This window comes from Lates calcarifer, linkage group LG10 (assembly GCF_001640805.2).
Source record: "Lates calcarifer isolate ASB-BC8 linkage group LG10, TLL_Latcal_v3, whole genome shotgun sequence".
NCBI classification, from domain to species: domain Eukaryota; kingdom Metazoa; phylum Chordata; class Actinopteri; family Centropomidae; genus Lates; species Lates calcarifer.
The window spans coordinates 7,221,322-7,246,953 of NC_066842.1; the positions used below are offsets into that span (position 1 = coordinate 7,221,322).

The following is a 25,632-nucleotide window of genomic DNA, read 5'->3' on the forward strand; positions in this document are numbered from 1 at the left end:
AGAAACACAACATAGTTTTTATGCGCTCAATGCACTGTTATGCAACTCAGTCTGAGGAATTTCACCATTATGATGTGGAGAGAAAAAATGTAATGATGTCTCAACACCACCAGATGGCATCAGTCACTTCCATTAGACAACGTGTGTACTGCACTGAAATACTGCTTTGTTGTAAAGTTGTTGTTCTAAGTATAAAACACAACATGTGCATAGAAGGCCACCAATCTGCAACTTTGAAACAACACTGACAATTAAACTTCACATTTATATCAATATTTTCCAGCCTGTCAAATGTGAGGATTTGCTATTGCCACTTTTCTTTGCCATTGTAAGTGGAATATTTTTTAGATTTAGACTGTTGGTTGGATAAAATAAGCAATCTCAAGATGTCAGATTAAATTAGTCAATAATCAAAATAACTGTAAGTTGTAGCTCTTGATACTTACCTTTTGTTTTCTTCATGGAGTTGCATTCCCCACCATCTGCAATTAGTTGTAATTATTTGCAGCTGCAAGCAGCTCATCTAGTTCCTTTGTGCATTGCATTGTGGGAAACTTATGTCCATCAACAGCACATTCAAAAATTTAAAATGGTGTTGTATGAACACTGATATCTTTGCTATATTTACTGTGTCACCTCTCTCGTGTGAAGCACAATATAATGAAAAACCTGCTTTGCATTGGTATGTAGTATGGAAAAGCAAGGAGCTTCAGAGCTCCAGTTTGTCCAATTTCACCACTGTGAACCAATGTTGCAACTACTGAAATAACTGATATGCATGTGCCTCTTTATGCATCTGTCTATCATCTCAGAGGTACACAGTATTATACAATCATATGCATTTAACTCAAGATATTTAGCCAAACCCTGCACATTTAATAATATATATCTTTAGGTTTACACCACATATAGCAGTGTGGCAACAGAATTCAAAACTCAGCAACAGGGAGAATTTATGTAAGAAACACTTGTATTTTCATCTGACACTTCAGGGCAAATTACAGTTACAGACAACTTCTGTAATCAGCTTACAGATCCAAATCTGATTCAAGTTAGCAGTGTTATTATGTGCCTTTTGTTGTAGTCAGATAGTTTTCAATCAAAAACAGTAAGACAATACAAGAAACATTATAACATTAAACATCAAACAATGTGAATACAATAGCTCTTTTAAATCATTTTTAGCCTCTTACTTCATAACTCTGTTTAGAGGAGATGGATGTGGCACTGTACATAATTACTCAAATGCTCAAATAACACAAAGGATTGGCACCAAAAACAGTGATATTTTATGGATGTGCAAAGGAGGGATTCTCAGTCTAATTTCAGTTACTTTTCCACATTGTTATTCATATTTAAGTCACTAGGTGGCACCCTGAGGCAGCCAAACTCCTCTGTAGCAAACCTCTCCTGCACATGCATGTGTGTAAAAGAATCTAAAACAAAAACAAGCACTAATAGAATGAGATGAAAACATCACCAATGACAACTCTCTCATGCAGGTCTTGTTGGCTAGGTTTGGCTCCTTTGGTATAGAGACCACAGTGTATCATGGTCCTCTTCTTTTTCTTGTCACACAAAGCCTGTTTCAGCTTCAGTCTTAAATCCACCTCTTCCTCAGCAGTAGTAGTGTTCCTGGGCACGCTGACAAAGCCAGTGTTTCTCTGGGTTCCTGACCGAGTTGTAAGGTTTCAGCTTTAAGCTCACAGAGGAAGTAGTCCATTGTTTAGTGTTGTTGCTCACTGAGGTGCTACAGTGGGTCAATAGCAGGTAAGTTCCAACTGTGTGACTGTGTCAGTCTTTCACTAGCCTGTAAATATGATGCTGTGCGCCGTGTTCACTAGTGGACACTTCAAAGACGTAGGCTATGCACAGCAGGGTCTCCAGTGTGTCCCTGTTAGTTACCACCTGTAGACAAACACAGAAGATCCTATTGAGACATGCCAAGATAAAATAACCTTACCTTGTAGGGTAACCTTAGTTACCCATGTTTTTAAAGCAAATCTACCTACACTTTTTCCACAGGTTGCCAGTGATAGAAATTTGATGTATTCACAATTCCACTGAAATGTGCACTGTTTCCTGTGCAGGGTGAGAGTACACTATGTAAACAATCAGAATTCCCTCTGCTTAAATCCAAACAAATTGTGATAGGATTTGGTTAGGGAAACTGTAAAACAGTTTACAAACGATAGAAATAAAACATCATGCGATGGCAGGATTGCAGGTTTTTAGAATTGTTTTTATGTAGTTCTTGTGTAGTAGAGATTTCCATCATTTAGGCAGTGGATGACGCAATTGACCCATATCAGGTAGTTATCCATCCATTAATCTGTCTATTAGCTACATCAGCTATACTGCTCATTCTTTTAGGTTCACAGCAGGGCTGGAGCCAATCCCAACTGACCATGAATAAGAAGCAGGGTTCATCATGTGCAGTAGGCCTGTATGTCTTTTTTACCACTATATTTATGGTTTTGGTAGAGCAGTGGCTTTTCAAGGCAGTGGCAATTATTAGTTTGAGGTATGTTCATTCGTACCATTAAACTATTTAATAAATAAATGACCATAATAATAAATCTAATGACAGCTGCACATGGTTCCAAACATAATGGAGTTACTTCCTTAACAGCAGCTCTTAAATGTAGTCATCTTTTCAAGCATGACTCTTTTACTTTTAAACAATCATTGTATGACCATACATTATGTGTATGACCATGCTGGGCCAACAAATCTATGTATGAGAAATGACAATCACAATGAGTTGATGATTAAAACATAGATGGGAATGTGAAGTCTACTAAAACACTACATAATATAACACATGACGAATAATAAATTATACATAATCTCTGTTACTCTATATGCAACGCTAGTTTGTATCTAAAACACAGGAGGAGTGTGGCAACGCAACAAGCATAATTCATTATGCTCAATTGCTTTGCACTGAATGCAACACTTGTTACATGAGGCATATCGATCCATTGTCCTCAACCTTGCAGTGTGGAAACTGTGCGTGCATGTGTCTGCACATCTGTGTTCGAGCTGTTCATGGTTAATATGAACTAAATCAGCCCATTGAGAAACCTAATGACATGCTGCCATGTAGTCGTCAGTGTGGGCTCAATATGGTCATTGTCCCTTGGCCAGTAGGAATGCAGCCACCAATGGAAGGGACACCAATGTCTTTGAACTCTGGTGTTGAGGACCACTTTGTTACTATGGTGATACCCTCCACCCTATTCACTTCCCTCTCCGTGTGCGCTCTCCGAGGAGCAGAGTGGCTCATTCAGAAAAGTCCAACTTAGAACAGAAACAAAAAAAATGTTTTAACTCTGTAAGAAACCATGAAACATTGCTGCTGATAAGCAGCAAAAATATTCTACCAGCTGTTAATTGTCTGTCATGGTTACACAGAAAACATCACAGCATGACCACATTCATTGAAATACAAAATAAATACAGTGGGATACCTGCAAAAACAGAAAGTATCTGCACACCTGAATGGAACTACATGCGTGATGAAGGACAATGAGTATACATAAATGTGATGCAGACAATGAGTCATATCAAAATTTGTTTCAAGTCAGGATAAGATGTTTATGCTTCTTTATAGCAGAATTTCCTATTGCAACAGAGCTAATGCTGTCAGCTTAAACTGGAAGTGAATGGGATTTGTGTTGGCATTCCTTAGTTTTCTTATATCAGCCCTATTCCTTTAATATGTAACAGCAAACCTGTTGACCAAAATGCTAAAATCTCCAGTTTCCATACACATATACTGTATTCCCCTGATTCTTGTGTGTACCTGTAAGATAGTGAAGTTCTCCAGTACACTGTTCATCATGTACTTCTCTGGAAGGTGTTTAAGCTTGTGGATGAAGTTGATCATGTATTCACATAACGGGGAACGGTGGATCCGAAACACATAGCGCCCATTCTCAAAACGTGCATACTCTGTCTAGAAAAACAGATACAATATACTATATAAGCATACAGTCCAATATATGAGAACATACCATGGAAAGACAATTTAAAACACATTAAAGGATTAAAAGTGAAATCTTTTGGAAAAAACACAGGGATACATCTTCCACTGAAATTCAATTGGATACATTGGATTTGAACATCTATGTGATAATCTGCAATGCGTGTAATATAATATACCTAATGCAGCATATGGCATGCCAGATATGACAATAAACATATTTCTCGTGACAACCATAATCAAATGATGAAGCCATTAAATATCATCATGTGGTCTACTGAGGCAGATGGCTCTACCTAGGGATGTGTGTGTATGTGTTTATATTGTACAATCCATCAGCAGTGGGTGGGGGCAGGGCCACTATTGTGTCTAGTTAACGGGAAGCATAACAGTCATGCAGGGGAGATTTGTGAATCATGTCAGTTTCCTGACCACACATCAGTGGTAAAGGACTGGAATCCATCTCCACCACAAGCAGTTATTCCCTCCTCTGGGTGATAATAGTGGTTTTTAACAGGGTCATGACCTCTTAATGTTGAAATATCACTAATCTATCGAGCAATCAGTTACATAAACTTCTTGAATTGTAGCCAGATATATATTGTATAGGCTACTGATGATAATTGTGGGAACTCTACTAACCCCAAACATTGTGTTTTCAACAAAATTTGCACACTACTTATGCACTGTCATCTGTAAATATAATCTGTAAACATAAATTACAAAATATTTTCCACAAAAATACTGCAAAGCATGGCACAGTTGTTTTTTCTACACCTGAGCAGAATCTACAGAACTCCATGTCTACAGTCAGACCATTCAGGCATGGTGGTTGCAGCTAGAAATATTTGTACAAAAATAAGTAACTGTAAAATGACTCACAATCACAAACATTCTTAAGTGACATAATACGCTTGAAAGCAGTCGATGTAAAAGATTCTACTATACATTGTAATGAAATGCTGTTGCCTTTTGGCTGCATATAGACATTAAGGTTTGCTTTCTGAGCTTTCTGAAACTTTTGCGTAACAAATATGTAACCTTCCATGAAAAATAGTAATATTTCATAATAAATACAGGGTAAATGTCTGACTATCGACAAACTCTAGTTTAAATTAACCTATAAAAAATATTCTTGATAACCCCCAATACCCTTGTCTTACCTCCACTTTCTCAACCACCTGCTTGCCAAAGGAGCAGACTTTGGTGGATGAAGTGATAATCATGTTCTCAGAGCTCTCATACTGGCTGGAAACACCGTAGAAGAAGCTGCTGTCATCCTGTAGGTTTACACTAAGATCCGCCTGGAGAGAAGATACATATAACATGTCATATACACCTGTCAGTCTGAGCCATAAGGAACCACAATTAGGTAGAAATCCTGGTGGTGTATGAGCATGTATGAAGATTTGCTTCTCTTCTCATGAAGACATCACCCCCTTTAACTGAAAACATGTGGTACACTACACTGATCCACACTGAGAATACAGACTCTCAAGGATATATAGTACCATCTCCATAATCTGGAACAAAATATCAGGTCCTACTTTTTAGCTCATAGATATAGATCTCAAGGAAGATGTGTATCTGACAAAGACACATCACCAAGAGTGTTACAGCTCAACAAAGCTTGAGAGTGATTCTCTGTAAAGCCAAGAGGCATCCAAGGCCAGATCCTTGTTGACCTGGTGTAACGCTGTCAAATCCACCTTCAAGATTCCCAAGGTACTATGCATCTTTTTTTTGTGAGTGCGTGTTTTGTTGTAAGATGACAATACATAAGATAGATACGATTTTGATCTATGATCTATGGTTCAAGTGGTGGTGTGTTACTGTAGAAGGGTACATTTGAACAAACCACTGAACTGGAAATTTTCCAAGATAAATGATCGAGCTCATGGATGGAGCCAAAGTTGAAATGCAGTGAACAAAATCCTTTGTCATTTTTGCAAAGAGGAAACAAGTTAAGATTTGTTTAATCGCCTTCCTATGTGAAAATACGTCAAGTTTCTTCATCCTCAGGTGGTGCAGATTTATCTATCTCTGATGCTTTCACTAGTTCAAGTTTGAATTGCAGCAAGTATAATCTGATTTTGGACCAGACTAAGGTGCCGTTCCCTCCGTCAGACAGCTGGGCTGTTTTACCTTTTCCCCTGTCAGGCTCTTGTCTCCTAATGGGCCATTGAGACACCGCTCAGCCTCCTCTCATCTCTTCATCACCCGTTCATCTTCATCCCTGGCTCATGTAATTCCTCTATTTGTCTTCATCCCTGGGGCCTAGTGACCCTCCCCGAACCGCCATTCCCTGCTTCCCTAACAGCCTGCGAGGGAATTCATCCAATTACAATCAGCACTGTGCAATTGGCTGATTAGATCATGGTGGGCAGGCTGGCTGTGTAACAATTTAGCAGAGCCAGCTCAAATCGGATTCCCTCGGCACTTCAAAGGCGTGAGACAATCCGTTAGGACAGGGCCACGGGCGCTGAGGGGGTGAGGAGGAAAGTGGGGAGAGGGACAGGGCAGCCAGCGGCCGACAGGGGGGTTTGCTGGAAATTCAATCTAGAATGCCATAGCTTTGGAGGTGGGCCAGCCGCCTGTCACCGTCACCATGCCAACCTGCGCCTCAGCACACCCCCGAGTCATGACCTGCCATGTGGCTGTGTCATTGCGGCAACATCAAATAGGCTCTACCCGTCTTTTACAATGGCATAAACAAGGTTATCGTATTTTCAGATGTGTTGAGGATTTCATTTTGCTTATTTTCATGGCCAAGGAGCATCTTTGCTGTTTTTTTTCCAGTATGGGTGTTGAAATGCCCAGCTGTTTTGCAGCATTCTGTGTTTTGTCATGGATGCCTTGAGAATTGGAGGACCCCCTTGGGATACACTAAGATGAACAGACTGAGAAGGGACAGTGTTATGAGCTTGTTTTCCTCTGGTGGAGAGATGCATATGTCATAACTGTTGACTCCACTGGGCTCTGACATGAATCAAGAGAGTAATATTTCACTGATGAATGACTTGTTGGTTACGTGCCACCCACCATTTCTCCTGCCATCCCCATCTCTTGTTCACACTGTCTCTGTCCCTATTTCTATCTCAGGCTCTTTATTGCTGTCTTTCTGTCTTTTGTTTATGATATATGGCAGGACTACTCATCCCCTCCTTCCCCTAACCCCTGAATCAAATGCCATGGCTTGACCAGCTGCTCTTTCAAAGGACTGGAGAAGACGACTTGCAATATGGTGTCACTCACTTTTTCTCTTTTTTCTCCCCATAATAAATAATGAGGCAGTCAAACATGTCAAAGGCTAATGCCATACATACAAAACCATCTGGTGGCATGAGAGCCTAAGACATCACTTTGAACTTGACATTCACAGTGTTTGGCACTTCAAACCACAGCAGTAGAAGGTTTGTCATCGTTCTTCACTGTGAACCTCCACCATCAACATCCAATCTCCAAACCATGCAAGACTCCTGATTTCCCATATCTTCTCCCTCAGTGTGCCGTTGGAAAACATTGTGCATGACTTTGAGTCTAAAAGTGATCCCTCATAGGTAGCGCTCCCCAACACTGTGTGTCAGGTTTGGACTGCAGATGGATGCTGATCTGTTCACCACAGCAGGACAGCTGATTGTCCACTGTGGTTTTCTCTGGTAATAACAGTTCCTCCCTTTAGGTGGATGTGTTTGGGGCCCCTGATATGTATACCAAGTACATGGATGACTGTGCTGCTGACACAACCCTGTCAGTCCCTCAATATTGGAGGGGTGTTATAATAGGCAAAGAGCACAATGCTTAGTCCAAGACAAGACAAGGCTCTCAGGATTCTGAAATGCTGCACACAGACTGCACATGCCTTTTGTGGTTAAAAACACTTCATTTCACTTTAGGTCAACAAAATGCAGCAAAACATTTAAACGATATGCCATATATTTTTACTAAAAGTCACCTTGGAATAGAGTTTGGCCAGAGATGATTTGACCTCTTCAGAATTTTTGTGATTAAGCTGTCCTTAAGATGTCCTTTTAAAGAGGTGTTATGTTATTTAAACTACATGCATGTAGATGGAGGTGCTCTGAGGTAAAGGAGTGTGTACGTGTTGCGCATGATACAAATACCAAAGGTCTTGTCCTGAGGTAAAGCGAGGTGGCCAGATCAGAGATGAACAAAGTAGACGTGTCCAATTACACCCTCTTAGTTCTTGTTTCTCTCTCTCTCTCTCCAAATCTCTTTTTGGTCGCAACTTGCACTTTTCTCCTCTTTTCAATGATATCACACACTCTCCTCCATCTGTCATCTTGAGACGACTTTGTCATCATGCTTTGCTCTCTCATCTCTCACAGTGTGTTATGGTGAGTTGGTGGTGTTGTGTGTTTGTGTGTGCGTGTGTGTTCTGGAGGGGGCTTATCTATAAATAAGTATATGGGTGGGGGGCATGAGGGTTGGACTCAGTCTAATAGTGCAGAGACAGGTGTCTAGGCTCACATTTCCCCTGGTGAAAGATCAGGCCTGCCACTCTCCCCAAGGCTGCTGTCACGCACAATCACAAACACACACCCACACGCACACACACACATCACAGAAATATAAAAATGTGCCCACACCAAATGCATGCTGTGCAGCAATGCCTTCTTTGCTGGCATAGAACCCACCAATCAGGTCACAGCAACAGTGAGTTTCCATTCATTCTGGACCTAAATCACACTTAAGTTGCTTTAACACCAACGCTTAAGCTATTGCAACACTGTTAACGCTGCTAGGCCATTAACAGCCAACAGGTGCTACAAAACATTAACAAGAGTATTCACTGTACTCTCACTTCACCTTCATGACTTGGGGAGGTTTAAGTGCCCTGATGATGTATGAAACATGCACAGAATATCAGACTGAGCTTTACATAAATAAAACTAACTAAACTGTTTTACCCAGAACTTGACGAGAAAGAAAGCATTATGTGGCCCTTTGTCAAACAGCTCCTTCAGGCCTCCTTTCTTCTCTGGGAACTTGTCGTAGATCTGCCTGATGTCCACCGACTCCAGATAGGGGTCACTGTAGCTCGGGTTGGACTGGCCAATATGCACAAACAGGTGCTTGTTGAACTGGAGAAACAAAAGTGCATATCAGGAGGTGAACAGAGCCAAAAATGTCAAATGTCCAGTTTGCTAAATTGTCTCTAATGCCAAATGCACTATGCACTCCAGGACATCTGTCACACTGGGCCTGCTGTTCCATTGCATCATATTTATTGTAATATCTTATCCCATCACCTGTCTCAGGGGTTCCACCCTTTTCTTTCCACTTGCACCATTCATGATCATGTAATATGCTGTTGTATATATGTGTGTCTGTATGTTTAAAACAGTTATCCTGTGATTTCTTTTAGTTGATGTCATACCTTATACCAAAAACTGAAAGATTAAAGAATTAAGCTCAAGTATTTAGTCTTTTTTTTTTTTTTACAGAGATTTGACATCTATTTCCTTAGTTTTTCTGTTAAAGGATGTTACTTACTGAATATAAGATGACTGTTCATGTGTATAAGTTTTGAATCTTTGAATTTTAAGTCTTTGAATTACAGCTCATGTTACCTATTAGGTTTATCATCTGTTTTATTTCAGACAGGTCTGTGCCAAAGTCTACGCCAAAGTACTTTTCCCTGAGGAAAGATAGCTAATAGCAAGGGTTTAAAACAGCATATGGAAAAGATTTCTTTATCTAGACGGAAACTGAAATATATACTGTGTTAATCAGCAGTAAACAGAAGCAACAGTCAAGCAGCTCAAAATCTGAGGAGCAAAACTTTGTGAATAAAGTGAGTTTTGGTCTAATACGCCCGTCAGTAAGACTTTCAGGTGTTCAAGAACTTTGTTGTAGTAGAAAATAAATAAATAAAATAAACTTTTGCGTGGTGGGAAAAAAAAACCTTTTGGATTACAGATGAGTTATCTCCAGTCTTGTCTACTCACAGTCTCTGGGTCCTGAGGTTGCTCCAGGAAGGCAGAAAACTCCAACATTCGCAGCTTAGAGCTGGCAATACTTCTACCCTGCCAAGGGGGGGCACCGGGAGACATGGACAGCCCTGCTGTGGTTTCATAACCTGCAAACGAGAGGGCAGTGAGTGTGTGAATGTGTGGTTTGAGTGTGACAAAGTAAAACCTGAAATGCAGTGATATTGCAGCTATTTCTCTGAGCTTTGTGGGAGCGCTTCATCATGAGCCAGATTGTCTCATCGCTTTACTGGCATGACAGCCTTCTGTCAACACAGCTAGGGGGAGAAAGAGCACCCACCTGTTATGGGGGCCGGGCCGGACGCTTGCATGGTGTAACTCTGCTGGGAGAAGGGCTTAATGCTGGAGAGACGAGACAGACGAGAGGGAGAGTCATGTTATGCACTGTCTCGGCCTCATGACCCCATCTCACATACTAATTGGACTGCCTGACCTCTAAAGATGCAGGGGGCAGAATGGTATGCTGAATGTCAGACAGCTGAAGACTTTTCTTTATAACTGCACTGATATGTTTTAATTTGTTCTGAGATTCATTTCCTGAATGAAATTTATCTAATGGTTAAAAAGTTGAACATGAAAAATGACTGATGGATACTGTAGTACGTCAGACTAGAAAGAATGGCTACTCACTCTTCATGGCCTCCTGGCTGTCCTGGAAGTGCCCCGTGCCAAAACTGGGAGAAACAAAAAAGTACAAACTATAATACTCACCTTGACACTAATTCTCACTCAACAATTGTGTTATTGTGTCTATTGTGAGGATTTTATGCAAAACAAAAGCACAGAGCTGAGAAGTGTAAAAGAAAAAGCTTAAATGTGTCATATCAAAAAGAAACTAGAATTACTGCCTTATGGTTGTATGGCTCCGCCAACCACTCAAGCTGCAGTTTACATCCATGTCTGTCCACACTCATATATGTTGTAAAGACTTGAGGGTATTAACTGTATGTTTTGGCAAAATGGAACATATCTCCATTCCATATGTATCACTCCAGTGAGTAATTTCCAGCGATGAATCCTTGTCCAAGTGCATATTTGTGAATATTTGAGGGTGTTCCTCAAGGCGTTCCTGAGGTATCACTTTCATGAGAATGGGATGAATAATATGAGAACATAAAGGCTCCTGGTGTGGGGGCATAAAAAGTGTTTCTCAAAGCTTTTTTTCAACGCAATATTTTATTGAATTTTTTATCTCAAAGGTTAATATATCTTTCCACATGGAATAAATGAAACACTGTAAGCATCTCTTTAAAATGACTTTAACTCTGAATTTGTAAAGGGGTCAAATCATCTGTGGCCAAACTACAAGTTCATAAATGTAAACAGCCTCAAATCTGTAAAATTCTGACAAATTGAATGAACAAAGAGGGACAGAAGTCACAAGATTAAACTAACCAATACCCAGGGAAATGATTTACCTGTATCAGTATACAGGGTGATGGAAATGATTAAAACCACAGACTCTGGGATGAAGTCAAAGGTTTTTTTTTTTTTTAAATAAATGTTACTACTACTGCTCAGCCTTTCAAGTTAATTTAAATAATATGCTGGAGGGGACACTGGTTAGGGACTCACCCCACCGGTAGTGGGATAAGCTGGCCTAGACAGTCCCTGGAGAGCCATCTTGTTCTGGAAAGCTGTGGGTGAGATGATCTGGGCTGAGGACATGGTGGCCATACTCTGCAGGGCCTTGTCTTTGGCAGCCTGGTCCTACAGAGAGGGACAGAGAGCGAGAGTGAGACAAACAGACAGTTACGCAAAGGGAGAGCGCTCATCAGACTCCATTTAAGTCAGCGCCCCACTTCACTGGCAACACAAGCAGAGCCCTAAAAGGGGAAATGAAGGGCTGAGGCCAGCTTGCATCATCGGTGAATCCCTGCCAGGCAGAGAGCCGGAGAGAAGGTGATATTACAGTCAAGGGCCTTTGGGTCAAGAGTTAAGTTTATTGCTTTGGCAGGGGCAAGCCAGTGATGACAACTAGCTTCTGTTGGAGGTCATATTGGAAGACAAGGCAGGCAACAGGGTGATATGTTAATATGCTAATCATAATGGTATCAAAATTGCAAAATGCTAATCCTATTGATAAAAGTTTAAAATAAGTGATAGTTAGAAAATTGTCTCTCCTGCGCTATATTGTAAATTGATACACCTCTTGTTTTTGAATCCACTCCTTCAGCAGTTTCCAAACCACAGAGGACTACAAGCACTTGCCGCCCAGCCCTAATGGGCAAGGCCACAAGGTGCATTCTTCTTCCCAGAACTGGCTAACACAAGGGCATAGCTGAAATACGGGGGGTACATGTGGTAGGGATCTCAGTTACACCAAAGACGTATTTAAAAAGGCCTGTGACAGGGGCCAACCCTGTGACCGATGCTGGGCTCTGCCAACTGAACCCTCATGGCTACTGTCCAAGGTGAGGGAGAGTCCTGTTGCCTGCTGTGACTGCGGGTATGCGAGTGTATGTGGATGAGAAATGTAAACTGAGAAAGTACTGGGGGGACAGGGATGTGTAAGCTCTCAGCATACCACACAGGAAAACTTTTATTGAGGTACTTACCAAACATAATACCTGGAAGGAATAATGCAGGGATTAATTTGTTTCCTGACAATTGCGTTTGGTTCATCTTGTTCGTAATTGTGCAGAGTAAGCCTCAGGCTTCCAGAAATATGTTCACATTTCATTGAAATGTGTCAGCATGCCATTTAAAACTAGCATCAATTAGAGAGTGCAATTAAAATAGCCAATGGTTTGTGCCTTTGTGTTAATGGAATGTGAATACATGGCAGTGCAGGGGCCATGGATGTTGAAATACCTTTAACAAAACATGAAACTTCATTATGCAAGGAAATAATATAAGGTAATAATGTTTTCAACTTCTTTCCATTTGCTGCTGCTCAACTTGATTAAAATCATGATAATAACCTCAGCTGAATGCTGGCACCGCAGTTTGATTATGATATAAAACCCTGTATGACTCAATCTCAAATAAAAATGCAACATACTAATGACACTTTTTCAGCAAGGACTTTCTTCTCGGGTAACATGCACACAGAAAAGCTATGTTACAATATCTGTACAGCAGGATTCAAAGATGTTGACTTATAATTATTACTTTGATAAAGTTCACATATATTTAACTCTTCTTTATTTTCCTTGAACTGATTTGCAATTCAAAATCTTGTAAAACATTTAGTGAATGTAAAAAAGCAGATAGAAATTGACTCACGTAGCGTACCTTCAGCTTCACCTGGATCTCTCTGGCCTTCCGTCGGGCTAGAACCTGAATGTGACTGGATACCTGAAAGACACAGATGACAGATGAAACAGCAGAGTTAATCATTGAATTTATGGGACACATTTCCAAGTAAAATGGATGGAGTGATGGCTTTGTGGTTAGCACTGTTGCCTCACAGCCAGAGGGTCCTGAGTTCAAACCTTAGCCCTCCAACAGGGGGGTGTTTAACCCTGTGTGTTTGCAGGGGTTTCCTCCAGGTGTTTCTGTTTCCTTCCACAGTCCAAAAACATGCTGGTGAATTTGCAACTCTACATTCACCAAAGGTGTGAGTGTGAATATTTCTGTGAGGTTCCCAGCTTCACCCAGGGATAATTAGGATGTGTTCCAGCCCCCAGTGACCATGCACAGGATGAACAGGTTTAGAGGTGGATACCCCTAAAACTGATACAAATGAAAACAAAACTATACACATAGCTCGATAACATTAAAGTCAAGTGGAAGAATATGCCTTTTTATAATATGGGTGAACTACCATAACAGATATTTTCCATGTATCCCTTAATCTATAAGAGGCACAAAACATTTGAATTAACAGTTTGGTTTATATTTAAATTAACTTGAATAATTATGAACTGATTTTAAAGGTAAATATTACTGAACATTACTCCTATCTCATATTTTTCTTTAATAATCTGGATTTAATTTATTCAATCAAATCAGCATCTTAACTACGTGAAACAAAATCTTTTTTTTCTTCTGTTTCTGTCAGAACAGCATTGTATTGAACTTTCATAAGATGCTGTACTGCATCACAGCAGACAGTCAGTTTACTGCTGTTGGACCAGCAGGTGTCCCTCTATCTCTCCAACCTGTCCCACCATCCATCTCTGATCCGTGACTGCCCCCCTTTTCCTCTCATCTCCACTCATCTCTTTTCATTCACACACTGACTGACTGCCAGATGACTTAGCAGGGACCCTTTCTCTCCACATCCATCACTGCCCATACATCAGTCGTTCCATATCAAATACTGTAGTGAGGATAGAGTTCCAAATCCCTTACCCGTCCCACCTCAGTCTCCAATCCAGATCACCATATTCCCCAGCTTCTTTCCCCTTCTAACAAGCACCAGATCCATGAGGTGGTGAAGAAATAACACCGACACTTGATCCTATAGCATCTGTGCATTGGGCCCTGGCCCTAAATCAATCGTCATGTCCAGTCCTCCAAGCAGAGGGGAGTGAGAAGTGGGGGGGTGGGGGAATGCAGCGTGCTGGGGCATCACTCAGCAGGACAAGACTTTCTGGAGGGTTTCAAAAATAGGGGCTGATTCATATGGCATTTGCAGAGAACTCACCTGCTTCCTGGTCCGCGTCTTCCCTGTGCGAAGTTTGATATACCGTGCAATCAACTCATTTCGTCCTGTAAGAGTCCAGAAAACACAATTTTAGTTTGATAGAAATTAGCATGGGGTTGACTGACTGGACAATTTTCAAACCGCACTGTAAACACCTTCAAACTCAAAATCATTTAAATTAGTCTGACATTTAATTCTATGCATGGATTTCCATTCAAATTTGAATGAGTAACACAATAATACTAATATGTTAAATATTAAGAAAACTCACAACATGTAATACTGTAAACTCCACTTGTCTTATTGTAAATAGTAATATGTTAATATAAGATAAGTGAAGGGAGAATTATTGAAGGATTTTTTAAAAATTTATTTCGATATTCAATTTCTTGCTTTAAAATGTTTTAGTTCACTTACTATTTGTATACTATTTGCTTTTACCTGCTTTATCCCTCTACCTGCCCTAAATCATATAAAATTAAAAACTATAAAAAAAAAAACCCTGAAAATGTCTGAGGAGATAAAATGGATAAGGTAATGTAGCACCCAAATTTGACCAAAAAACAGATTAAGTTTTACAGTTTCTTTAGTTCTTAAGGTAATTTTTCTTACTGTGTTACAGTGCATTCACATGAAATGCATTGTACAGAAAAATAAATCTTTGTCCATGGTGTATTTAAAGTGAAAGTGGGGGGTTAATGAGGAGCACGTTCTACATGTGGAGGAATTAAAATGTTTACCAAAGCTAACTATTAACTCATCATCGGTGAGCTGCTCCACATGCCTGGCCAAACCAGAAAGCATGAGACAGAGGAATGAGGAAATCTATATGCACTGTATATTTCTGTGCACATATTTATACACATAATAGTGCGCTGAAGTCATCGAAGTCACGGTGTAATTAGCTAGATTAACTTCTTAAAATATGTCTGTGTGTGCACATATTTGAAAGAGTTTGCATGCATGCACGTATAGATGCATGTGAAAACACGCATGTGCCCAAAGCAAGAGTCAGGGCTGTCAAGTGTGTCAACACTGAAAACTGCAAGTGTAAGTATATCACTAAGTATATACATCTGTCTGTGTGAGAGCTTGCATCAGTCTTGGGCTGACCCCCTGAGTGTACACTGAGCTTGTATATCTACAGTGAGTGTGTGCCTGTATACTGCCACTGCTGACAGACAGGTCACATTGGCAGAGCAGGTGGAGGCTGCAGCCATGCGATCTTCAGACCGGACTCAGCACAGACACGGCACAGGCCAGTGACCAAAGGGGGCCCAGTCTGGTGAGGCTGCCAGGCAGCTGGTGTGTGTGTCAATGTTTATGGAATATGCCTTTACGCCCACAGTAAATCTTGGGCTTGTTCCCCCCCAACCACAGTCTCAGGTTACAGTGGAGGGAAACGGTCATCTGGCTTCTTTCACCCCCTTCTCAAAAACTAAACCTCTGGTTTAAAGGCTAAAATGGATTTTCTCGGGTGCAATTCAAGAATAGGATGTTGGAAGATTTTTGTTGTGAATGTAGAGAAGCACTGAATGATTGAGGGATTGTGTACTTCTCTTTATGCAGTGTAATGGACTGTGTAAACGCTAGTAGCTATTATACAGATCATACAAGGGATACACATTGTGCAGACATAGTGCAGAAATTATTAGTCAATTAATCAATTACTTCATTAATAGACAGTTAATCAGCAACTATTTCAATAATTATTTCAGTAAATATTGAGCAAAAATGCTAAACATTTGCTGACTGCAGCTTTCAAAAACTGAATGTATGCTGTTTTTCTTAGTTTTATGTCATTACCGATTGAATATCTTTTAGTTTTGGACTACTGGCTGAACAAAAGCTATAAGTAATATATATAAGTCATATTGTGCTCTAGGAAATTGTTGTGGACATGAAATGGGCACAATTTTTTGACCTTTGATGGACTAAAAAGTTAACCATGTAATCTCAAACTTCATTAATTAAAAAATGTATTTATCAGTAATGGCAGCCATATGTTTGAGATCAGCACATTTACAAAGAGGTACTAAGAAAAGGGAGGATACCTACAAGCACAAGATCAGTTACAGAGTGAATCACACAACTCTCGCACTCAAAGGAGATCTCTCACGCTCCCACACAGGACCCAACACATACGCAAACACACACACATGCACACACATATACACACACTATCATACAAGAGTTTGCTAGACTTTACACCACCTCTTAAACACGGTCATTTTTCCCTTGGCACCACATCTCCCCGTGAATTAACACACAGTCACGACACACAACTGGTACAAACCCGTCAGATTTTCCCTCACATAGTGATGCTTGGGTCAGACCTCACAACGCTCCACAAACCAGCCAATCAAGTGACCCCAAGCGGTGAAAAGAGGAAACCTGATGCCCAGCTGAACCCCCATCAGAAATTTTGTCAGCCAATAAAAGTGATCAGATTTTGCTCGGAATGCAAAACAGTGTGCCTTCCCCGTGTTCTTGTGAACTGATCGTCCTGTTCCTTGCAGTTTGCTCAGACATTTAATGCTTTTTGAAAGCATTCATGTTTTTATTTTTAAGTCCTTGCAGAGGTTGCTGGTTATGCAAACTGGAAAACTGGAGTTCTGCCTCCATAAATTCTTGGGTACAACATTTTTAAAGCAATAAGGAAACCTAGCGAAGGATTTCCTGAAGAAAATCCATGTGATTGCACCATCATTTCCAGTGTACCAAAGTAATTTGTGAGATCTGGAAGCACAGCAACACAACATGAAGTCAGACAGAGCAAGAAAAGCAAGCAGTCAGATGATCAGACAGGATGTAAACACGCTAACAGTTTAGTCAGATTGTCTAAACAGTTTTATTCTGAGGTAAAGCTGAAAGTGAATGCAGCCAAAATTTTGGTAATAAACTCTCAATGCTTGGGAGAACTGTGTGAATGCACAACTACAGTAAGCATGGTAGGTGTAAACTGAACCAGAGAGCATGTCTGTAATCTGTACAGGATGTTAACAAGTTTGTGTAATTGTTTAACAGTTTAAGTTAGTTTTCTCTTCCAAGTTAGTTTGAACAGTCTCATATATCTAACTACATGTGTTTCTTGCTCTGTCTGACCCTAATGGCCACACACGACTCGTTGCAAATGTTTTGGAAAGGTAGAAACTACATCTTCTAGGAATCCCTCCAGCCAAAAATGCTGCCATCAAGAGCAACCTGCAATATTATGGTGCCACCATGTGAAATCAGCTGGATAGATCTACATACTAGGAACTAGTGCTACTGCTCAAAAAGTGGTGCAAATGTTAAAAATGTACACATTATACAACAGAGTGATATTATCCATGAATCAGTGATTGAATCAGTGTTGGTTTGGAAAGCAGAAGAGGAAAAAGTGGTCGATATTAGTCCTTATAAAGTTCCAGACCCATGAAACATGCACACACACTTTACACACACATATTACCCAGCTGTAGAGCTGCCTTTGTGTGAAGCTTTTGTGGACTAAACCCCTCTCTCAATTGCTGTCTGCTCCAGTTTATACACACAGTCGCACACAGAGATATAGACACAAACTGACACACACTCACACACACTTCAGCCCCAGTTGAGGCATTCATTCCGTCTCAATCTTATTTTCCTTTCAGGGCTGTAACTCCTCAACCGTTTACTGTTTATCAGGAGGTGCACTCGCTGGTCGATTGTTTGAGCCCCTAAATACATATTTCTTTAATTCCCTGGGGATTAAGAAAGTGTTCCACATTTCCTCGCAATCAAACTCTTGAAAGGACGAACAGAGAGCTTTGTCAAAGTCCTCACAGTACTTGACCTCAAATGAACATTAAGTTGCCTGTATCGACTTCCTCACATTACAGCAGCAAGTTCTTCCAGTTCCCAGCAATTTATCTTCTGGAAACTTCACTCAGTGTACAGTAAGATGTACATTGTGTATCCAATCCAATAGGGATTTTCAAAGCGGCAGACACACATGCGTGAGCATGTCTCCACAGATGAATAAAAACTTCTCATGAATTCGGAAAAGCAGCCTCTCTTTTCATTTGGTAGCCAGACACTTGTGAAGCTATGTTATGGATTTGGAGGACTCTCCTGGGGCTAAGCTGTTGTCAAACTTGATCAACCTGTAAAGTACCATGTTAACCGTAAGTCAAGTACAAGCATGAAAGACACTGAAATTAGAGTTTAAAAGTTCTTTTGAGAAAATGTTAACATACATGTCTGGCAGGATGTATAAAATATATCTATGTGTGTATAAACACATATACATACACATTCATATATATACATCTTCTTGGGAATAATGATTTAAAAAGGTATTCTGCCACCAACAGTACAAATGACACACTGTTTTATCGACGGTATCCCCATTCAAAATTAGCCAGGTATGTATTGCAAGCATTAAACAGCTTCATTAATGGGCTGTCAAAAAGGCTTTGCTTCATGTTCTTGTATCAGATGCCCTACCACTCCTAGTGTGAGTGCTTGGGGAAGGGCCCATCAAAAATACCCTCCAACACACCCATGAGATCAGAGAGGGGACTCAGTCACACAGCGATGAGATCATGATATCCAATGGGAGCAGCACAGACAGAGAACTTATGCCAGCCAAGGCTGCAGGAAAGTCAGTAGGAACATTATACCATCACCCACTGGTCCACAGTTTGATGTTGTTTATCACACTGCCTGCGGTCATAGACTTGTCTGGGGGGAAATCTGATTCTGGAAAAATTTCTTGAGGCCATGAAAAGTGACCGACCGCAGCAGAAGCAAAGACGAGTGTTCCAGAGTTCAGGGGATACTGCTGGGTTGTGCAACTTAGAAAACATTAGATTATGTGAGTTTACAGGGAATATTTCTGGTACGCATTTGACTCGACTCTTCATTTTTACATACTATAGGATCTAAGGTTGCCCTCATGACTAAGAGGAAATACGAGTTAGAGTCGTGAATGTATTATAAGAACTGGTGTGTGTCAATGAATCAAAAACATCAAAACTATACATCACATTCACTCCTAGAAAGTTTGCCTTCTTCTCTCGTCCTCCTCAGGCCTATTGCTGGAGGTCACAGAGAGGTGAATGGGGTTAGTGAAGGCAGCCTGCAGTGTGTTCCTTCCAAAGTCAACCTCTGGGCCTGGTTGGTCGTAAATCTGCCTTTGCCCAATGGGGCTGCGGTCATCACTGGCCTGGTCTGATCTCTCGTTCTCTCTCTCTCTCTCCTTCACAGTGTCCCTCTCTCTCAGCCCAGTGCATTCCTGACATTCCTATATACTGACTGGTCTGCACCGGGTCTTGCATCTGCTGCTCCAACATCACCCCATGGGTCCATGTCCTGTTTGTGTCCGTACAATAACAGCTCTATGTACAAGAACTTTATTTAGTCTATTTAAAAATTAACCATAACCCTTAAATTATGTTTTACACTATAATTATCATTAAGTTGTAAAATCAGCCATCTCTGCAAAACAACATTTTCCTCATATGTGCTCAGCTATGTTTAGGTCTATGGCAAAAATATCTTTGTTGTTGTAGTCATACTTAAGTCTGCTAATTATATTCTAATTTTGGCTGTGTGTGCATGTACAGTTGTGTATATATGTCTAACTGTATACTAACTGCCATCTTCTCTGAAGACACATCTGCCAGCCATACGTTTTCCCTCCGCAGCACATATGCCCCACTGTGTCTGCTCAGGAAAACAAAGGTCACATTTAGGCTGCAGGAATGTCTTGGCTCGGTGTTATTTCCCCTCTGATAGAAGCTGGATGCAGCCTACTGAGCTCTGAAAAGACCTCTATCCAGCCTCAATACCAGCAACAAGTCAAGGACTACATTAGTACAGAGCCAGATATGCAGCATCCCTGCTGGTCTGGCATTAAAACAGCCACTGAGCATATCTGGTTTAACTTAAAATTTTGACTGGCATCAACGTCGACTACAAAATTGTTTTGGTTCACCTTGTTATAACTAACAGTAAGACAGTCTTTTTATAGAGGACTGAATTGTTTGTACCTCTGACAAACTGAATGAATGATCTGCTGGTTTCTTTCCCAGACTGGATAAAGATTCACTAAAATTAAATAACAAAATAACAATATATATATATATATATATATATATATATATATATATATATATATATATATATATATATATATATACATACACACACACAAACATGCAATAAGCGCTACCTCATCATGAGGATATGTGGATACACAGCGTGACACAAACAGCAGTCAGAGAGTCAGAGAGGTAGGTGGCCCTCAAACTCTAGCGATTACAATTACATACTCAACACTAACTAAAGTTTTACTTGATAAAGCCAAAATTTTAAGTGTTTTCAAGTGACAAGAATCAAAAAGACTCATCTTTGGTTTGCGCAACTGTAATCTCAGAACTTTTTATTTTACATATAATAAGTACACCAAATTACACAGTTCTTACCAGGAGACTCTTGAGAAATAAGGAAAATGTGAGCAAATAAATGATGTGTAAAATGACATGTTATTTTACATCCCTTGTTAACTCAGTTTCTGTGAGTTGGTCTCTTACTATCTCTCACATTTGTCACTCAAACTTGCAAACGCCACAGCTTCCTCTCTGGGTGACTCTCATATGCAGTCCTGCACTCATCAGGATGGTAACCAGCTGCACTGCTGTCGGAGCCAAATCTAAAGTTTGCTCTTGATTTCTGACAAAGTATAGTATTTCTGGCAGAGGAGTAAATTCAACAGATGTCATGTTATATTAACACAGCCTGCCACAAGTGTCTTTGCAATTACAGAGATGTATGCTGAGGTAGTGCGAGGCTCAATGTACTGTATGTTAATCGCACAGACAGATCAACAGATGTCTTATCTGTCTGGATCCTTCTACCTTCCACCATGCTGACCTGAAATGTTGAGATACAGTGACAGTGACAGCTCTGTTACATGCCTGTCACTACTCCCGATGTCTTTTTACTTACACTGTGAGATATAGAGCAGAGAAGTACATAAAGAAGGACAGTGACAGGGATGGAGGGAGCAGTGTCTAGATTTCCAGAGTTCAATATCAGCTGAGGCTTTCCTAAAAACTCTCCAGAGGGAAATGTGACCAGTTTTTAATACTTGATGCCACAGACACTGACAGTCATATGTCCTGTTAAAATGTGCTTTAGCACGACAGTGAAGTCCTTCATATACTTTCAGCCAAGTCACCGAGGATTAGCCTAACTTATGTAATGCAGAGGCACACCTCTTCAAGCACAGAACTGAGGCATTTACAAAAGGAAACCACGAGATCAAGCCCCAGAGGCTTCTTCAAAGGTCAACAGGTCAAGGTCACTGGTGAATCTCTCACTTTACTGCCAAAGTTTGGACCTGGGTGGGGACTCGCTGTTGCTTTCTGCTGACCTTTACATCACATTCTTAATGAGGATCACTTGAGATGAAAACATATTTGCATTGTCTGACAAAAACCAACAATGGGTTGACATGTTGCACAAGCGAAGCTCAGTGGGAGCATGATTCATTGTGTGGGTATACTTTGTTCTGAACTGACAGAAAAACATGCCACTACTGAAGGAAGCTTTGTTGATTTTATCCACTTCACTAACGCAAGCAATCCCCCCCCCCCCACACACACACACACACACACCCCACCCCCAAACCTCCTCAGGAAGTAAGACCCATCAAAATGTGAGAAAAGTGGTCCTCTAACAGATGTGAGGAAATCAAGTGTGACGAAACCAAACAGCTGCATAAAACATGATGTGATGCAAGATTTAATGCAGCTAAATAAAAATGATTCAAAAGACATCATTAAATAAAACAATTACAATTGCAAAAGTGGCACATAAATTAATATGGCAGTTATATGGCAGCAAATAAACAGGGAAGATAGTCATATTTCCAGTACCACATTCTTCCAGTGAGAGCTGTCAGCACATTGGTTTCCACAGCACTACAAGATTGGGACTGTTTTTCCATTATTGCAGCATGAGGCCTTCGGTCAGACCACAGGGCACGTCTCTCGCTGAGAGCCACACAAGGCAGGAAATGTTTTCCTTGGCAGATGCATGTCAAATTACCTCTGGAGCACATAACCGCCTCAATATCCGTGACACCGTCCCTAATAAGCGAGCTAATTGGTCTGTTGAGTAATGGGCGCGAGGGCCAACGCTATGCACAGCATTATGGGAAAAAAATGTGGTGAATGTACATGGAATATGGGGTAAAAACATTCCATTCAATTTAGGAATTTACAATGGAGAAGGCGATCTGAACACATTCCTTTTGTTTCGCTGCTCAGAGACTCAATATCATATTGTTTAGCAAAGAATGGCACTCATTCCTCAAAGGGGAATTCAACCTAAAATTCAGAGTATGTCGCTCTCTACCAACAGACATAGGTATTTTGCTAGGAGTTTGTTTTGTCTGTGTCCATTTTTATCGTGTGCAAGGAGACTAAATAACATTTCTATAACTATCAAGTCATCACTTCACCATTTCATGTATGCCTTTAAAGATATTCTCAGCTGATATTTGATTTGGCCACCTGATTTAAGACCACCCATCAACGCTTTAACAACATTAACAACACTAAAGACCTTCAAAGTGGCTTTACATTGATTGTGGTTGCTTGAATGACTTGAGTTGTTGGCCACTTGTGCCCTGAGGGATGGTGATAAAATGGGAGGACTGTGGAGCTGCAGGGGCTGTAAGGGAGGGCTGTTTAGGGGCAATGGGGGCAAAGTAGGCCTTGCATGGGCTCAGTCTTGCCTCATTTCTCAAGTCATAAATCTGGATTTGCAGCAAGGCTGTCAGGTTGAACTCAGAGAGCAGCTGGAGGTGAACTGAAAGGCAGAAGGACTGACTGACAGACTGACAGGAGAGAGAAGAGGTTGTTCATAAAGGACAAAGACAGAGAGGGAGTCTGAGACAAAGAGATGTGAGGAGGTAAATCACAGAAATAGCAAGAAGCGGGGTAGGCACAAAGACAGTACCTTTGTCTTTCTCATTCTGAAACACACACATATAAGCACACTGGGGACAGGTGTGAGAGAGGTCTGCGGAGCCCAGAGGCCATGCAAGACACTACTGCCCACCTTGGTGTTTATTTGTCCAACCCCCTCCTCCCCTCCAGGCGCTCAAAGGGTAAACGTCTATTCTGGTTTAGGGTTACAGCCGAGCTGCCTTGAACCCTCAGGCTCTCAAGCGCACATGCCATTCCTAGCGGGCCAACGCGCTCCCTGGCGCGCATCACCTGCCCCTGACCCCCACAGGGAGGAAGGGGCACCTCAGTGCCTGCCTTGCCAAAAAGCCCCCCTCCACCTTTGCCCATCCAGTCCCCTATCCCCGTGACACAGAATGAGCCACCTGCCCCTCTCTCCTCTGCCCCCCACCCTCCCCCCAACTATTATTACAGGCTTTATATGGGTTTAAGTGTTGATCAGAGGATGGCCATGACCTCAATAGCTGGCTAAGCTAGGCTAGGCAGACCTAACAGTTAAAGGAGCTGTCTGGCACAGTGACAAAACAAGGCGATGACAGAGGTTGTCTGATAGCGCCACTACCTCTGTCCACCCTGTTTTCCACCGACCAGATCCGCTATCAAACAGTCAGTCAGTAGGACACACTATGGCTGAGCCATCTGTTACAAAACATCTTTCAGCAAGATGTCATAGAGGAATGTCACTTCACCTTCCCAACACCTGTTAGGCAATGACATTATCCAAAGAATCACTGAGGAAATACCTGCAGTTAGTTATTATGCTCCTTTCCCTCAAATCATTATCAAATGCACAGTAATAAACAAATCTCAGGAGGGGCACATAAAGGAATCAATGAGGCAGTAGCCACAAATAACATGAAACACTGATATCTAGTTAAGCTACAGTTACTGTGGAAATCCCTGAAAGAATGTGAAAGAAATTATCCGACCATATGAATAACAGTTTACAGTGGGAAGTGTGCAGAAAGGAATCTTTATCTGTTTATTCCCACAACACTGCAGATGTGGATTGCAGTTCATCTAAAAGAAATATTTCATTGCGACTGAATCTTCTGTCATCAACTTGTCATTGACATATCAGTGAAACCTAAAGCACAGAATTCAGGCAGCTTGACAGAGCTATTTTTCACAGCTTTAACAGTACCAGGAGGCCATTTATAATTATTATAATTATTTAAATTTAGATTGGTATGGGGGTATATAAGGTAGAAATAATGAAAATGGGTGCGTGCAAGCAAGGAAATTTCTGTATATTGTATTGTATAGTGTGTTTCAATCTTGTCTGCAAGTCAGAGTCACTTCCTGACTAACTTGAACTTAAGAAGAATTGTCCCCACTCCTGGCTTGTGTTTATCATCTCATTTAAGAAAAAAAGGTAGACAGATGACGATAGAGGTGGGCGTACCGTACATCTTGCCCTCATCAGAGAGGATGATCTTTCTGCGGCCACAGGGAGGGTAGATGGCCAGGGCCTCCTGGAAGCTCTGCTCGATGTCAGGGCTCCACACGCCCTCCGCATCATTCTCCAGAGGTTTGTCCAGTCCATCCCCCAGCTCCTCACTCCCACCCCTGGGGGAGGGAGCTGGCACCCACTCCGCAGACGTGGTGGGAGGACAGAAAGGAGGCCACAGAGCAGGGGGTGGAGGGGCAGGGGTTGGGGGAGATGAGGGTGGAAGGAGAAGGAGGCTTCAGGCAGTGAACCTGCTTCTATGAAATCCACAGGTTTGATGATGATGATGATGATGATGAGTCTGGATGTGGCAGTACAGTCCTGGGAAAAGAAAAGAGGATGATAAAATTAATGTGGTGCTATGAGAAGTTTCTCAGATCCACAAGGATTTCTCAGGTTCCTCTCTCAAGAATTTACATTTTGTGTAGAAAACAAATCCAAACTAAAATTTTTGTTCTATTTTCTGACTGAGAATTTACCAGACATGTAAAGGTACTATGTAATTTATGCTTTGAATGGTAATAATATAACATCAGGTGATATCATGTTACTGATATACTACTGTATATGATGATGATCAGTAA

The 25,632-nt window shown here is 41.1% G+C and overlaps 1 protein-coding gene across 3 annotated transcripts; it reads right to left on the minus strand.

The window, feature by feature from the left end:
- Window positions 1-952: 952 nt before the first annotated feature.
- LOC108883080 (transcriptional enhancer factor TEF-3) lies at window positions 953-25,147 on the minus strand. 3 transcript variants are annotated; one of them, XM_051073204.1, is made up of 11 exons: window positions 25,009-25,147; window positions 14,597-14,661; window positions 13,231-13,302; window positions 11,578-11,712; window positions 10,633-10,676; window positions 10,283-10,344; window positions 9,961-10,091; window positions 8,920-9,093; window positions 5,152-5,292; window positions 3,809-3,961; window positions 953-1,908 (listed from the first exon to the last, which is right to left on the minus strand). In XM_051073204.1, the coding sequence occupies exons 4-11, from the start codon at window positions 11,677-11,679 to the stop codon at window positions 1,795-1,797; spliced, it is 921 nt and encodes a 306-aa protein (XP_050929161.1). In that variant the 5' UTR covers window positions 11,680-11,712; window positions 13,231-13,302; window positions 14,597-14,661; window positions 25,009-25,147; the 3' UTR covers window positions 953-1,794. The 3 variants fall into 3 exon arrangements, with proteins under 3 accessions (XP_050929161.1, XP_050929162.1, XP_018531470.1); XM_051073205.1 differs by lacking the exons at window positions 14,597-14,661; window positions 25,009-25,147 and adding an exon at window positions 14,302-14,490 and having other exon boundaries at window positions 13,240-13,302; XM_018675954.2 differs by lacking the exons at window positions 14,597-14,661; window positions 25,009-25,147 and adding an exon at window positions 14,302-14,490.
- Between the last annotated feature and the right edge of the window lie 485 nt (window positions 25,148-25,632).

What these genes read in the sequence shown, in the direction of transcription:
- LOC108883080 (XM_051073204.1), bottom strand. Translation starts at nt 11,679, where the DNA reads ATGGCCACCATGTCCTCAGCCCAGATCATCTCACCCACAGCTTTCCAG. An exon ending in CGGCCCGGCCCCCATAACAG is followed by an intron (nt 10,092 to 10,282) that starts GTGGGTGCTCTT and finishes TCTCGTTTGCAG; the next exon opens with GTTATGAAACCACAGCAGGG. An exon ending in AGGTGGTTGAGAAAGTGGAG is followed by an intron (nt 3,962 to 5,151) that starts GTAAGACAAGGG and finishes CTGTTTTTCTAG; the next exon opens with ACAGAGTATGCACGTTTTGA.